The 17,554-nt window shown below is 37.1% G+C and overlaps 2 protein-coding genes across 42 annotated transcripts in view; one reads left to right on the forward strand and one right to left on the reverse strand.

The window, feature by feature from the left end:
• Positions 1–17,554, reverse strand: part of LOC309488793 (uncharacterized protein) — a gene marked incomplete at its 3' end in the record, with an annotated part of 264,286 nt that overhangs the window by 228,765 nt on the left and 17,967 nt on the right. The window lies entirely within an intron of this gene.
• Positions 1–17,554, forward strand: part of ank2b (ankyrin 2b, neuronal) — a 191,860-nt gene that overhangs the window by 99,150 nt on the left and 75,156 nt on the right. For 32 of the 41 annotated variants that reach the window (XM_082160841.1, XM_082160835.1, XM_082160844.1 and 29 more), the window contains exons 3-8: positions 2,268–2,366; positions 6,804–6,902; positions 6,980–7,078; positions 9,143–9,328; positions 12,852–12,875; positions 15,741–15,839. In XM_082160841.1, coding sequence (XP_082016967.1) covers positions 2,268–2,366; positions 6,804–6,902; positions 6,980–7,078; positions 9,143–9,328; positions 12,852–12,875; positions 15,741–15,839 — 606 coding nt within the window. The remainder of the gene's footprint in view (positions 1–2,267; positions 2,367–6,803; positions 6,903–6,979; positions 7,079–9,142; positions 9,329–12,851; positions 12,876–15,740; positions 15,840–17,554) is intronic. The other 9 variants (XM_082160866.1, XM_082160859.1, XM_082160838.1 and 6 more) reach the window with 1 other exon arrangement.

The raw sequence follows: 17,554 nt of genomic DNA on the forward strand, positions 1-17,554 counted from the left end.
AACATGTCAGATTTTTCATAACCATACCGATACATATTTGCATAACCGATATTTATTCTTTTTATTTCTATTTTGGACACAATGATAACAACAGCATTGAACAAACGGTCTTATTTAACACTTTTGTCAACACTGTAATATCTGTAGTTACACTCCACCAATAAACAGAAAGAGTGCAAAAAGAAAGTGCACTGTCACTAAAGTGTCTTTTTCAAGTAAAAGATTTGATCAGGCAAACAAACAGGTAATACATAAAGCAGCATGTAGAAATAAAAAAATAAAAAAAAAATAAAAAAAAGCGTAAGATATTCTAAAACGTCCAAATATATATATATATATAGTTTTAAACAAATTTTGCTCATTATTAATTTGTGAACTAAGGGAGGCAAGTTACTTTACCTGTGAACACAAAACTCCCGTATTTATCAGTGAATCCGATATTACAAAACCGATGACCGATTATGAAAAAAACCCCGTAAAAATCAAAAAGAAAAATATAGTTAAACCGATTATCGGGAGCACTTTAAAAATACAATAATAATTGGTCATGTGATCGCAATCAGTCGTTCTGAAAAGACATTCTGTGATCCAGGAGTTCAAACGGTTCATTTCATCCCTTTCATTTTATTTGTTGAATCACACTTTATTTTTGTGATGCAGAAATCAAATCTCTATTAACAAATAACAAAATGTATAATAATAATTGTATCTTTATATATTCCAGCGCTATTTGCTTGTTTGTTGTTGCATTTTTTTGTGAAATGTAATAATCGGTAAAAATGTCTCAATAAATTGTTAAAATAACACAGTGAAAGTTTTGGTCCCCATTGACTTTCATTGAACAGTATGGACAAAAACAGTAGAAACAATAGATAAATGTCTTGTCCTGCGGAAGCCGTTCAGGTTTGCAAAGACGAGTAAGTGATGACAGAGTTTTTATTTTTGAGTAAAGTGACACAAACAAACAGTTGTTTTAGATGAGCGATAATTTTACATTTATATTTATTACTTCTGTACACACTTTAAACAAATTGTACTGTGCAGGACTGTTTAAATATCACAAACTATATTTGTTATTTGGTCCAGCATTAGAGAAGGGTGGCGTAAGACGAGCTAGGTGTAAGTTGAGCCGAGCGCTGGGTCTAGAGGACAGTTTGAAGTGTTTACATGATATATTCAATTACTCGTCATTCGGTGTATGATTGAGAGGAGCACATGGGGAAAGTGTTAAAGTCCCCCTGTGGTGAAACTCCAGCGTTTAATGTAGTTTATGTGTCTATGTGGTGTTTTTAATCTGCTTTAAGACAAACCATGTGTAAGTTCATAAGTCGACACCATTGCTGAGTATTTCCTCCTTAAAACTGCAGTGAACCAAAGACAGTCTCAAACACACGCTTTGAAATCGCTGGTGTTTCTGACGTCACAAACTACCTTGTAACCAATCAGATCAACGTGTGATCGTCAACCAGTGGATCTCTGAGCTGAGTGAGTGAGTGGAGGCGGGGCTCATTTGCATATTCATAGAACCGCGCATACTAAATGAGGCGAGGGTGTCGAGTTACAGTCAAGCGGTTATTAGGCATCAAGTCCATTTTTTCAAGGAATAAACTTTTAAATATGTAATTTTGGTGATTAAAGAATGAGTTTTAAGCAGAAAATGAATGACTACAGGGGGACCTTAAATGTTTTTTTATGCAAGTTCAAGTAATTACTTCATATTCTCTACATGCTTACATTTGCGTTATTTTCTAGTTTTGATTGCTTTTCTATTAATATAAAACATGGATATAATATAGTAATAAAGGATGGGTAGGTATGTCCACAGGTAGTCCATCTCTAAATAATGACACAATGAAAGCATGCTGCGTTTTCCAGATTAGGTTTTGGAAAGCGAGTCGCAGAAAGTAAGACTTCGAACTGCATCAGTGATTGGCTGCCAAAGATCCACATGTGATTAAGATTGCACTGACCTTTAAAGAAGCCAGCATTAGATATCGGCTGTTAGCTTGCAACGCTCCTGTACTATTTAATACCTCTCTATAAAACACACTTCGGAGACTGAACATTGCTCTGACAGACATAAGGATAAACCTGACATTCAGCAACTTTTGGGACATTTAACTCTTCTTAATAAGCAATCTCAAAGACGTTACCTTGGGAATGGATGAGGAGGTATTCTTCAGTCTTCTTTCCCCTGTCGCATTGCTTCCATTTTCTGCTTGGTTTGGTAGAGAATGACTAGTTTGTTCTGTCTCTGACCTCCACAGAATGGCCTCAACGCTTTGCACTTGGCAGCGAAGGAAGGACACATGGATCTGGTCCAGGAGCTGCTGGAAAGAGGATCTCCGGTTGATTCGGCTACTAAGGTAAAGTTCCTCGAGGAAAACGTGAATGGAGTTGCTGGAAAGGGTTACAGAGCACTTTAATGTTACAGGGTTTGTACAAGGTGCTTAAAATGCTTGAAGTGCTTGAGTTTGACTTTTTGAAATTTAAGTCGTGGATAACATCCATATTTATGAAAAGGTACTTGAAAAGTGCTTGAATTATTGAAAGACAATATATGTGAAATTAGTGTTTAATTTTATCGATAAAACAATATTTTCACACAAAATGAACGCTGCAGCCCATCTGATATAGATAACGGACCCTATTTTAACGATCTGAAACGCAAGTATCAAACGCGAAACGCAAGTAACTTTGTGGGCGGGTCTCGGGCGCTGTTGCTATTATACCGGCGGGATAAATGACTCTCCGACGCAAATCTAAAATGTGTTGGTCTGAAGTCGCTTCATTACTCATAGGTGTGGTTTGGGCGTAACGTGAAATAAACCAATCAGAGCGTCATCTCACATTCCCTTTAAGAGCAGGCGCGCTTGTTCCATGGCGGATTGCTATTATAACGGGGATTTGCCAGACGCACACCAGGAGCGGTTCACAGCCGAGGAGACCGACGTTCTCGTCAGGGCCGTAAAACACAGAGAAGTTACATTGGGGATGGAGAAACACACCCAAATTAGCTTCGGTTAAACAGGCGTATGATAATTTGGGTAAATGTGTAAGCTAGATTTATTCCTATTTTTTCACATCTTCATGGACACAACAATGATTTCCCTCGTGTGGAATATTTTTCCTTGTAATAATGTATGGTTTGCAAAAATGGCAACTGCTGCGTCTGTGTGTAGATGAGATAAGAAAAGTGTGTGTGTGTTGTGCACACGCTACATTATGGCCAAGGGAATTATACTGGATGATAAATTGACCTTTGAGGCCAACACAGATAGGATCTGCAAAAAGGTCAATCAAAAACTGTTTTATTTAAGGAAATTGAGGAGTTTTAACGTTGAAAGTTCACTTATGAAAATGTTTTATTCATCATTTGTTGAGTCAATTCTCACATTTTCAATGATTTGCTGGTTCGGCAATCTTAATTTGATTAGGAAGAATAGGCTGGGAAGCTTTGTTAAACAGTGTCGGAAGATCATTGGTGTCAATCTTAATGATCTGAGCCAGGTCTACCAGATTAGGTGTGTCCGGAGGGCAAATGCCATTTTGGCAGACCCTTATCACCCTCTACACGCAGAGTTTCGGCTCTTGCCATCAGGGAGAAGGTTTGCCTTCTCTAGAAAGGCAAAGTCAAATCGATACACAAGATCATTTGTACCATTAGCTGTTAAATACTTGAACCAGCTCTAAACATCGCAATTTGTAACTTTTCCAGGATGATATTAATGGGTTAATTGTGTTATTTTTTGTATTTTTTGTATTTTTTACTGTATTTATGTGTTGGCTGTGCCAATGGCTGCTGTGGAACAAATTGCCCCTCTTTGGGGATAATAAACAAATAAAGTAAAAAAAAAAGCATGCGCCCTTAAAGTAGCATCTGAACGCGCCACTGACTTTAGACGAGGTTTCTCCTGGTCTGTGGCGGAATTGTTTTCTGAATCTGCAAAATAGCACCAGGGAACGTTTGTGCCGGAACACTCCTCCTCTTTTCGCTGAACCGCCCCCGGGAGCGCAAGTTCATTCCCTAATTTACCGACGTGTGTCTGTGGAGGGAAAAGTCCGCTGTGCGTCGGGTGAGAAATAGGAATGATACATGTGTCGCTGTACAAAGTCAGTTGCGCTGGGTGCAAGATAGAGCCCATAGAGCCATTTCACATGGCTATGAAAATGATATGCTCATAAATATCCACATATATGATACAGCTTTCAAGTTTAAGTTTCGATATCTTTGTCATAGTATCGTTTCAATGGTTAAAGGTATAGTGGAGGATTTTCCCGAATTTTAGAAAAGAACCGCCCTCTCGAGTTTTTGAAAAAATGCACATGTGCAACACTCTCCCTGCTCCCGAGAGGGAACGCTTATTAAACGCTAGCATCGCTAATCATAGCTTACATTAACTTTTACTAGCAGTGATTTTAAATGGATTTCTCCAAATAGCATGCCAAACTTTACCTGTCGAGTAGAAACTTCGCGACTGAGGCATCATTGGGAAGCCCAACCTGTGCTTTTAGCGCACGCCAGCGTGTGAAATATTCTCCCAAAAACACTGGTCTTGTTTCTTTCTTCAGAGGCCTTTCTCTTCTTGTCATACAATTCGTAGACACTTTTTCTCTTGCGACCCTCAGACATTTTGAAAAAACCCGGTGAGAACGGCGAGCTTTAATGAATGGCTGAAACCATAGCTCACCACACATATACACCTGAAAGTGCGCATGCGCAGAAAGGACGAGCACGTACGACAGCCTTACGTAAACATCACCGGAATGATTGACAATTAGGAGGACCAATAGTCTTGATGATCCACCCGGAAAAAGAAAATCCTCCACTATACCTTTAAAGTCATTGCATCTGCTGCACTTTATTTTGTTTTAATGGTTTATTTTTGTTTATCTATTTAGAATGTTTAGAATTTGAAAGATAATAAAGATATTGTTTGATGAGTGAGATCTCTGATTGAAGTCCTTGAAAACCAAAAAAAGTAGTGCTTGAAAAGTTCTTAAATTTCATTTTACAGTACCTGTATGAACCCTTAAGTGTGAGTCTGGCCAGAAGCAAACAAAACTTGAGCCCAGTGTTAGATCCAGTTGTATAATCCTGCAGTACCGAGTTTTAAGACCACAGTTTTAGGTTTCTTTGCCAACCCTACTCCAACAGAGCAGACCTGATTCAAATCTGAAACAAAGAGGTCGAAAGACTAGACCCACTGTAATGATTCAATGTTTAATTTGGTAACACTTTTGTTTCAATAGTCAACTTTAGACATTCTACGATAAGTAGCTTTGCAGCTACATGTCAGCTAGCAGTCATTAGATTATTAGTAGACTGTGCTTAATATCTGCTAACACTTTATTTTGAAGACATTCTACTGACTATAAGTAACTTTGCAACTACATGTCAACTTATTTTACTAACCCGAACCCTAACCGTACAGTCTATTAATACTCTAATTACAGTTAAGGTCCTTGCACACTGAGTCCGAAATTTTCGTCCGTCATAAAAAAGTTAAATTTTCGGTGTTTTTCGCATCCGTAGCAAGCATTTTGAGTGGTGTTTTGATCATTCAGAGCCACCGTACAAGCGAACACCAAAATCAAGAACTGTTCAGGATCGGTTCATGGAAATTGTTAGTCTTCTTTTTAATATGTGGCTCCAATATCGCTAGCAGAGGGAGCCACTGACATCCTGAAGTAAACTTAATCTCTCGGGATAATCCCGCAGCGAACTCTCCGTCCCCTCTCTACACAATCTCAGGATTGGATGAACCCAACATTTCCTCTTTCTTTTTCTCTTTTTAAGAAGAGAGAGGACAACAAAATCATCCCCGCTGCTTGAAGACGCCATTTTGCATTGTTTTGCGTTTATTTCCGCAATGGATTAATTAATACATTTTTAGGATGACAAATACGGACTTAGTGTGCAAGGACCTTTAGTTGACCTTTAGTTGACAAGTTAGTAGAATGTCTAAAGTGGACCATTGAAATAAAGTGTTATCTTTAATTCTTGATATATTTCCATCATATTTATATCGTAAGAGCGGGCGTGACCAGCTTCCAGTGTCAGTCACTGCCAGTTATTTTAGCTGTGCAATTTTATTTTCCATTATTCTGTTCATTATGCTGCTTGAAGTTGCAAACCGGTATTTGTTATCATATTATTTTGATTTATTATCATATTCATAAACACACTAGGTTGTATTACATAACACTTTTACTGCTTTCCTCTCATTAACGAGATAAACACAACAAAAATGACAGCGGTGAGAAAGCAGCAGTTCAGAAAGCATGTGATCATAGAGATGTGGATGTTTGCAGCAGCTCTGCGATTCGGCACTAGTAACGTCACGTTTATTTATACAGCACTTTATACAATAGGCTGTTTAAAATCAGGCAGATTTACAGTATTAAACCTCGACGAACTGAACAGAAGAAATGAACCGGAGAAGATTTCCTCGTCAAAGAAGGTGGAGCCTCAGAGCCACACCCTCCTATTACATCATCACCACACGGACCAATGAGAGTTTGAATATGTTTACCAACGAGAGAGAACTTTTCTGGATAGTTGGCTTTGATAAGCTGTTTCAAACCCTCCAAACGAACTTCATTTTGGTCTGATTTTGATCAAAATGACGTCAAGTTCGTTCTTTGATTCCGCTTAAAGTACATCAGGGACTTAAACGCGTCAAAGCGAAAGTTCCTGAGTCCAGTTGTACTGTTGTGGGAAGTAGAAGTGTAGACACGTTGTAAAAGAGCAATGTCTGAGCGATCTGCTCAAATGATGATGGTGTTTGTTTGTCTGACAGAAAGGAAACACAGCTCTCCACATCGCTTCACTAGCAGGACAAGGAGAAGTCGTGAAGCTCCTGGTCAAGAGGGGAGCTGACATTAATTCACAATCTCAGGTAGGAACAAGTCTGACGTTTATCCATGCAAAAGTGCTCAATATAACAACAACCATTAAAAATCTATGCTTCCGCAGAATGGATTCACTCCGCTGTACATGGCTTCCCAAGAAAACCACTTAGATGTGGTGCGATATCTTCTGGAGAATGGTGGAAACCAGAGCACCGCAACAGAGGTAAAGTGCATTTAAAATTGCAAAAGTATGACTTTAACTTGATATATTTCTCACTATCAATGCAACCAGCTATGCGTACTAACAGCTAAAAGCATTTGCGTTCATATATGTTTTAGGCCTAAAGGCTCATTGGGATTGGAAAATAACCCTATCGTAATCAAGAAGTTGGGTATAAATTCTTGTAACATAATGGCTGATTTAAAAGATGTCAATCACAGTGCGGATTGTCTACATAATGCTGAAACAAATACTAATCAATCCATATTATTTCTCAACTCGGAACTAGAGATGCACCGATATGAACATTTTGGCCGATACCAATAACCGATAATTCTTTATATCTGAAAGCCGATAACCGATATATTGTCCGATAAATCAAAATCCACATTTTTATAAAAATGTTTAAAGCCTGATTACAAAAACAAAAGTCTCACCATTAAAATCCACGTCCCAAACACACAATTATAATGATCTCATGATATTATGTAGCCGATATGACAGACTTGCACATGTTGCACTTTACTTTCCTTTTTTGAAGTGATTCCAATCATATTTCAAGCAATTCAAACCCATCATGTTGAACAGTGCGCATCTGAAGCGTCTCAGCTGAAGGACATATTACATTATTTAATTATCAGCTTTAATATATCGGACACATTTGATTTTCTTATCTGCCGATACCGATCACATTAAAGATAAACATATTTCATCCGATACCGATATTGTGGCTGGTATATTGTGCAGCCCTACTCAAAACTATATCAAAGAGGTCTAAACTTTTCTTGACAAGTGTTGACCAATGAAATCAACAATGGCCAGATCGTTTTTCCGAGCCTGTATGAGTTTCTTAACACAAAAGAAGATATTTTGAAGAATGTTGGTAACCAGACAGTTGACGGCTGCCATCAACTGTTTTATTACCAACAGCTTTTTGAAACCTTATGTTTCTACGAGTATGTGAGTATGTCAGGATCAGGGTTTGAAATGAACACCCGATTGCGGGTAAAAATCAAATGTGGCGAGTATCGCTGTCAAATCACGAGCCAATTTGGCGTGTTAGTATGTTTATTCTCTTTTCTGGCGAAGTTCGTGTAAGACAAATCTGCGCAGATTTAGCACAAATACTCGTGAGTCATCATGATGTTTTAAACACAGCGTATTGTGCAGAATCTGCTCAGATCTGGCTTACTTGAACACACACGTCACTACGCAACAAATAACGAAGATTAAAAAGCATTTGGTTTACAGAAAAGACTTTGTACTGTATTGATCTGTCCTAAAACACATTTTTGGTGAAAAGGATGAGGATGAAAGAGGAAGGAGATGCTGTGATGTAGTTAAAGGGATAGTTCACTTTGAAATTAATTTTTGGTATGTTTTAGCTTACCTCAAGGGCATCCAAGATGTAGGTGTCTTTTTTTCCGCAGTAGTTTCAATTTTGATATTTTTAGGTCAAACCGTTCTTGTCTGTCAGTCATATAATGCAGGTCTATGGTCACGGTCTCAAAACACAAGCACAGAGTCCAAATTAAAACAATTCCCCGTCGTCCAAATTAAACAATTCCCCATCGTAAGTACACATTGATGGCCTAAGGCACGAAACGAGCGGTTTGTGTGAGAAAACGAATATATATACTGTTCGTTTTCTCACACAAACCGCTCGTTTCGTGTCTTAGGCCATCAATGTGTACTTACGATGGGGAATTGTTTTAATTTGGACTCTGTGCATGCTCTTTGAGGTGGTGACCATAGACCTGCATTATATGACTGACAGACAAGAACGGTTTGACCTAAAAATATCAAAATTGAAACTACTGCGGATAAAAAGACACCTACATCTTGGATGCCCTTGAGGTAAGCAAAAACATACCAAAATTTAATTTCAAAGTGAACTATCCCTTTAATCTGGTTCATTTCTTTTGTTTTTTTGACTAGTAGAAGTTCTGAATGGCCGGTAACTTAAAATGTATTAGCCAAATTTGCCGGTGAGTGCAAAAGTTGATTTCAAACCCCGGTCAGGATTATTGGCGTAACGCAAGGTTTTCCCCATTTGTGATTTTGCAGGATGGCTTCACTCCTCTCGCTATCGCCCTCCAGCAAGGCCATAACCAGGTGGTGTCCATTCTCCTGGAGAACGACACGAAGGGTAAAGTACGTCTGCCTGCGCTTCACATCGCAGCCCGTAAAGACGACACCAAATCTGCGGCGCTCCTGCTCCAGAACGACCACAACGCAGACGTTCAGTCCAAGGTAAATATGGCGGAACAGAAATATATACAGAAAAGCATTTTTATTTGGATGTGTTGACGGATTATGAGCAGGGCTTGACATTAACATTAAATGTGTGTGTATTTCAGCAGTGGCGTGTAACACAGTTACTAATAGCCACTTTGGCGGGTTGAATTTGATATAATATAAATGTTTCAATTATCTGAAATAATAAACTAAGTGCAATCTAGTGTTGTCAAAAATATATATTTTTCCACACATATCGATACTGAAATATCTGAAACTCTTCCGCTGAATAGATACACAATGCAATCTGCGCGTTCTCGCTCTCTACTCTCTCCGGCAGCTGAATCACTCTTGTTGGTGTTACAGGGCTTAGGATTGCATGTATCGAGCATCATTTTACTCATTCCCGCAGATTTTGTGCTCACACCCAAAGTGCGGCACATAAAGCCAAGTATATTGGCTATATAAAACAGTATAATGAGTCCGTGTGTCAGGTCTTAAAGTGACAGCAGCCTAATAAACCTGCTGCCAAATTATGAGATAATATTAAAAATATCTCTATGGTATCGATATCAAAATTGTGGCCAGTAAAAATGTAACTTTGGAAAAGCACTCGTCACAGTGGTTAAAGTTAATGTCAAGCTCTGATTATGAGTAATGACAGTGAGTGTGATGTGGATCAATCGATCAGTCAATACTGGAACTGAATGATTTTTATGGCGTTTGATTCTTGTAACGGTTCTTAAACATGTTCATTCTTTACTGATCTGAAAGAAGACTCAGGTTTAAAGTGCATAGTTTGAAGGGCATCCGAAGTCAGTTTTGCATGTGACTGCAGTTTGAATCACACTTTCAGAATAGAGTATAACTGGTATTTTAATTAATACAACTTAAAATGTTCAAATAAATAGTAGTTTTTGTTAAAGGAGCATGTCACTTCAGGATTAAAATTTGCTGATAATTTACTCTCCCCCACATCATCCACGATGTCCATGTCTTTCTTTCTTCAGTCGAAAAGAAATGAAGGTTTTTGAGGAAAACATTCCAGGATTTTTTTTTTTTTTGGACCTTCAACCCGTTGGACCCCATTGAAAATAAAGTGCTACTGTTTTGCAAAACATCAACACACCTTAATTTAACAACTTGGTTCTACACAGTTTCAGTGCAGCTTCAAAGTCTCGACACGATCAAGCCGAGGAATAAGAGTGTTATCTAGACAAACCATCCGCCATTTTATAAAACAAATAAACATTTATATACTTTTTAACCACAAACGCTCGTCTTGCACTAGCTGTGATGCGACACACATTACATCATCAGATTGAAAGGTCACGCGTGTTCCGGTTCAGGAATGTAGGATAGGGTGAAAAACTCTCATCTCATTTTCTCCTCCAAGTTCAAAATCGTCCGACATCATTGTTTTATCTTTCATTTGATTATTTTGTAAAGAACGTTTGACTCAGTCTTCGCACGTTCGCTTGTAAACACTGGGTCGGTTCTTACGCCTACGTCACGCTTGACCTTTCAACCTGATGATGTAATGTGTGGCGCATCACAGCTAGTGCAAGACCAGCATTTGTGGATAAAAGTATATAAATGTTTATTTTGTTATAAATGTCGGCTGGTTTGTCTAGATAAGACTCTTATTCCTCGGCTGGATCGTGTCGAGACTTTGAAGCTGCACTGAAACTCACATCTGGACCTTCGACCCGTTGGACCCCATTGAAGTCACTATATGGAGAACAATCCTGGAATGTTTTCCTCAAAAACCCTCATTTCTTTTCCACTGAAGAAAGAAAGACATGAACATCGTGGATGACGTCGCGGAGAGTTAATCCTGAAGTGAACTACTCCTTTAGGCTTATAGTTAGGACCAATTAGTACCAAATCATTATTGGAATCAGAATAATTTCACACTGTAAGATTCGAAGCCCTGCTCCGCATGCACAGAGGGTTTAAAGATTCGGCATCTTGTCAGTGTTCTTGCGTGTGCTCGTGTGTGTGTGTGTGTGTGTGTGTGTGTGTGTGTGTGTGTGTGTGACTTGCAGTGGTTTCAGGATGTGTTTGTGCCAGATGAAATCTTCTGTCTGTGTTTCTCTCTCCAGTGTAAATGTGCCTGTGTCCTGTGTTCCCATCCCGACGCTATCCGGGTCTCACTCTTTTATCTACTTACCCATTCCATGTTTAACAGTTGTAAAAACATTCCCTCTTCTTAGTGTATATCATAACTCAATGCTCTGACAGCATGCTCTTGCCTGAAAGTGTGCATGCATATCTGACGTGTGTTTGCGTGTGTTTTATCGGGGAAATGCTAGTTTACAGAGGTATTTATTTTTCTTTAAACACGGCCAATTTTAAGTACTGTCTTCGTTTTAGTTCAAAGAAAAAGCGCTCAGAATGTACGTATACCAGTTTTAGTTTGAAAGAACCAAAATAGTTGTTCAAAGATTCAATCAAATAGAATTTTAGACATTTGATATCTTATATGCAATATGAAATGATAATATTTATGTATAACTGTTATCAACATTGGCAAGATTCCGTTCATACTTAATATCTTAGCCTATAAATATAGAAATTATTTAATATTTAGTCATAAGATAGTTAAAGGTGTAATTTTGTTTTAAATGCAGCCAGTGTTGGGGAAAGTTACTTCTAAAAGTAATGCGTTACAATATTGAAAAAGTAACTAATGCATTACTTAGTTACTTTTATGGAAAGTAAAGCGTTACATTACTTTTGCATTACTTTGCCTCACCTGGGCTGGGCTTGTTTGTTTGTTTTATAACAACAACAACAACAGCAACAACAACAACTACACAAATCTATTTTTGGCACACTCCTGAAGTGAAATGAACAAGCCTCAGGCTGAAGGAAATGCAACTTATTTTGTTTGGGACACAGAAGAAGAAAGTTCAACACTCTTCAAACAAATAAAATAAAAATAAATTACATAAAAAAATAAACAAATGAGATGTTTATCTGAAGTCATGTTTGCTTATTCCTTTGGTTGAACTGGATCGAAAGTCAGCAGCAAAGTCACTGGCTAATAAAGTGAGATTAAATGCATAAAGTACATTTGTATTATTCTACAATTCTACGGACTGCAGTTTCGCGTAATATTCAGAGTTTGCATTTCACTGTTTTTATTCATTTGAGTAAATGCCTGTGTTCCTTAAAAAAGTAATCTGATTACTTTACTCATGTTACTTGTAATGCGTTTCCCCAAACACTGGATTCACACGAAGATTGCGACTGTAAAACTACAGCGTTCACAAGCGTATTTGTTACAAGGGTTTATTTATTCTGCAACCGAAAGTGTTAATAGGAGGGATTACTGAAATAATGTGATTTGATTGGTCGTGTGGCCATTCGTCATCTGATGTGAGTTAAGAACAGCTTTAAGAATGGTTTGCTCGTGTCAGGCCTCGGAGAAAAATGAAGACCTCTTGCTTTTGCACGCCGCCGCCGACTCTGAGAACATGTGTTTGAGTGAAATATAACACACCTATTTCCTTCCCTGTCTTTGCTGCAACAGATGATGGTCAATAGGACAACTGAGGTAGAGATATTTATCTAGTTCCTGATTTTCTGGAAAATAAAAAGCTATTGATTTATTGAATTCATATCTGGTCCACTTTTTGGCATGACGAATTGAGTTGTTCTGTTCTTTAACTTCTCAGCATTTTTTGTTCTTTTGGACCTTTGCATGGCTGTCTAGTCCCATCACAGCATCATCCAGAAGCCTTTGCATATGTCATGTCACACATTCCAGTTTTATTTATTAAATAGCTTGAATGAGAATGTTTTTAAGATATATCTGGTGTTGTGATTGATGATGATGATGATGATGATGATGATGTTTAATTTACACATATGGAGCTGTTCTAATCAGAGATGGGCTGAAGACTCAATAGTCCAGACAGAGTCTATCCTCTCAACATCTATAATCCTCTTCATAATCAATTAATATTTCAGTCTTTACCGATAGTCGCTTTTAAGCTGCGAGGGCACTTTAACATATCAACTGTTTCAATGCAAAACTACTGCATGCTCACATGAGCTGAAATGTTCATGCTATGTAGTTTGTAAGTGCTACATGCAAATATCAAAGAGATATATATATATATATATATATATATATATATATATATATATATATATATATATATAAATTCCGTCCATTGTCTTAAAGGGGCTATATGTACGAATTTTCATGTGTTAATCGCTTTTTTATCGCCAATGTGTGAACAGCTTTTAACGAAACTTAGAAAACGAGACCTTCCCCGACTTCCTGGGTTGTCTATGAAAGCCTGTAGACCTAAACCTATTTTTATGTGAAGGACTTGAACGTTTTTGCCTGGATAATCTAAAGCCTCTCTTCCTTTCAACGACACATGAAACTAATGCTTATACAATGTTCAGGAAAACACCGAAAGAGCCATTCTGTACTGTAATGTCAGTGTCATGCAAAGAAAAGGGATTCATTCAAACTATAGTCTGATCTATATTAGTCTATAATCTCAAATATACCTTATAATCAAACTATTCGATTCGATTCAAAACGATTCTTGAGGTCATGAGTCGATTCAAAAACGATTCTCGATTTTGAATCAAATTTTGATTCGATTTGTGCATAGATTTGGTTGAAGTTTATTGTTTTGTGTTACTTTTCTTATTTGACTGCGGTAGACAGTGTAATAGGTCTAGAAGAAGAAAAAAAAATCCTACTGAATTAAATGTGAACCTTGAAATTTATTTAGTTTTTCTTCCCATTTTAGTCAACCCAATATACACATGTCCTTTAAGCGGACTACAATCATTACACACAGTCTTCTGTAATAAGGCAAGGCAGAAAGTGTATTTTAATTTTGATTGCCTTAAAGAAGTGTCAAGTTAAAAAAGTGTAACACTTTAGAAAATCGATTTTTTTAATTTGTGAATCGATTCAAATCGTTATAAGATAGAATTGGGATTCGTATATGAATCGATTTTTTCCCTCTAGTATTAACAGTAAACCGCTGGTCCCATATTTCAAACTTCTTTTTACCCCTAAGCAAAGAATAAAAAAGATAGTATATTGGGGCTTTGAATCACATTCAGTCTCTTGTACGAGTGCGAGAACGAGCGGTGCAGTTCGCTTAATGGCCACCGGTGTCGCTAATAACAAGCGTTTCTGAATTCTACATATAGCCCCTATAAAGTTATGTTGAAAAATAGATTAATCAGTGCACAACACGACACTGTCCTATATTGACTTTGCTTGCTGCCTATTGAAACACACACAAGAAGCCAGTCACATGCACATTTATTTCATTACTCTAAAGGTCAAGTGGCATGAATCTGCCTTTGACTCCCAGCATGCATTAGTGTGATTGCATTAAGCTCTTTAATAATATTGCCTGTGCTAAAATGTGTTTAGATGGATTCCAACATCCATACATGCAACAGATAATGTTCTTAAACTGTTGTAGCATTATCAGTTATGATGTTTAGATATGATTATTATTTTTATATCTATATTTTATAGATATTTAATATTGATGGAATGATTGTCATAGACATATGAATGCTAACTGCACAATGCAATATTATAAAAGTATATTCAAAATCAAGTTTAAGATAGTGAGTCGTCTTTATAATTATGAGCGCTCTCAGATTTCTATTTGTCTATTAATTATACATAAGGTTTTAATGGATTATTATACATAAGGTTTTAATGTAAATAATCCACTGCACGGCATGCTGCATCGCATATTTGATTTTGCACCAGCTTTGAACGTGTCACACAGTCAATATATTCTTCACACTTTTGTAAATGATGTTTTCACATTAAATCGGACCGTGACTTTCAGAATGGGAAGGTAAGGCAAGAATTTCACATATTCAAACTCCTCTACAATCTTTACCTTCTTATAGTCCAGACATGATTTTATTACGGATATGATCTATATACTGCACTTTTTATGTTTCCTTTGATGTTCTTCTTCTTTGATTATGATTATCCCTTTTTTCTTCATTGTATTAAAACAGTACGTCGTCTGAAATGTTTGTGTTTATCTCATGTTCTGTTAATCTTTAACGACTTATGAGTTCATTTATTTGTCGTTTTTGTCATATTTTTCTGTTTGCATGCCTGTGTCTAGGAGTTTGACCTCTCTTACTGTTTATATGTGTGTTTATATGTTAGTCATCAAGGTTTCTTTCCAGAAGTCTTCATACGGGACTATAGCCCCCTTCGAGGCACAATGAGCTCAATCAGATTCATAACTGTCTTTAATACGTTCATGTTGAGACTGCTGCATGCTAATGCAGTCTATTAGAGCAAGATAAAGTCATGACCTGGCTCTGACGCATCGCAGGAATGTTGACGGACAGCTCATGTGTTTTGTTATGTGCCCCGCCCCCTTTTTTGATGTTTTTGCAGAGTGGATTCACGCCGCTGCATATTGCCGCTCACTATGGAAACGTGAATGTGGCGACGCTGTTGCTCAATCGAGGCGCCGCCGTGGACTTCACTGCACGGGTCTGTCTTTAGAAACATGTTAAACATGCTAACAATGTGCTAAATTATGCTAGCAACATGTTAAAACATGCTTGCCATGTGTGAAATCATAGAAACATGCTATCAACATGATAAATCACTCAAACAAAATGCTAAAAACATGCTAGCCATGTGTAAAATCATAGAAACATGCTAACAACATGCTAACAACATGCTAAAACATGCACGCAACGTGTTAAAGGGGTGGTGGTGGTGCAATGGATAAGACACATGCCTTTGGTGTGAGAGACCCGGGTTCGAATCCACTGTGAGACATCAATGTGTCCCTGAGCAAGACACTTAACCCCTAGTTGCTCCAGAGGCGTGCGACCTCTGACATATAGGCTATAGCAATTGTAAGTCGCTTTGGATACAAGCGTCAGCTAAATGAATAAATGTAAATGTAAATAATGCTAAAAACATGCTAGCAATGTGGTACTGGTACATCATGTTAGAAACATGTTAAAAATGTGCTAAATTATGCTAGCCATGTGTGAAATCATAGAAACAGGCTTTCAAAATGTTAAAACATGCACGCAATGTGTTAAATAATGCTAAAAACATGCTAGCCATGTGTGAAATCATAGAAACATGCTAACAACATGCTAAAACATGCACGCAATGTGTTAAATAATGTTAAAAACATGCTAGCCATGTGTGAAATCATAGAAACATGCTAACAACATGCTAAAACATGCACGCAATGTGTTAAATAATGCTAAAAACATGCTATAGCCATGTGTGAAATCATAGAAACATGCTAACAACATGCTAAAACATTTACGCAATGTGTTAAATAATACTAAAAACATGCTAGCAATGTGGTACATCATGTTAGAAACATATACAAAATTTGTTAAATTATGCTAGCCATGTGTGAAATCATAGAAACAGGCTTTCAAAATGTTAAATCATGCTAACAACATGCTAAAATATGCAAGTAATGTGTTAAATAATGCTAAAAACATGCTAGCCATGTGTGAAATCATAGAAACATGCTAAAAAATGCACGCAATGTGTTAAATAATACTAAAAACATGCTAGCAATGTGGTACATCATGTTAGAAACATGTTAAAAATGTGCAAAATTATGCTCGCCATGTGTGAAATCATAGAAACAGGCTTTCAAAATGTTAAATCATGCTAACAACATGCAAAAATATGCAAGTAATGTGTTAAATCATGCTAAAAACATGCTAGCAGTGCATTAAATCAAGCTGACAACATGTTAAAACATACTAGCAATGTGGTATATCATGTTAGAAATATTGAAACATAAATAATGCTAGCAACAAGTTAAAACATGCTAGCCATGTGTGAAATCATAGAAACATGATATCAACATGCTAAATTACGCTAACAACATGCTAAAACATGCATGCAATGTTAAATAATGCAAACATGCTATCAACATGCTAAATAATGCTAACAACATGCTAAAATATGCAATCAATGTGTTAAATCATGCTAAAAACATGTTAACAATGTGTTAAATCAAGTTAACATGTGCTAAATCATGTTAGCAACATGTTAAAACGTGCTAGCAATGTGTTAAATCAGGCTAGTAACATGTTAAAACATGCTAGCAATGTGTTAAATAATGCTAGTAACATGTTAAAACATGCTAGCAATGTGCTAAATTATGTTAGCAACATGCTAAAACATGTTATCAATGTGTGAATCATGTTAAACAGCTT

The sequence above is a fragment of the Leuciscus leuciscus genome, assembly GCF_965113295.1.
Source record: "Leuciscus leuciscus genome assembly, chromosome: 2".
Taxonomy (NCBI): domain Eukaryota; kingdom Metazoa; phylum Chordata; class Actinopteri; order Cypriniformes; family Leuciscidae; genus Leuciscus; species Leuciscus leuciscus.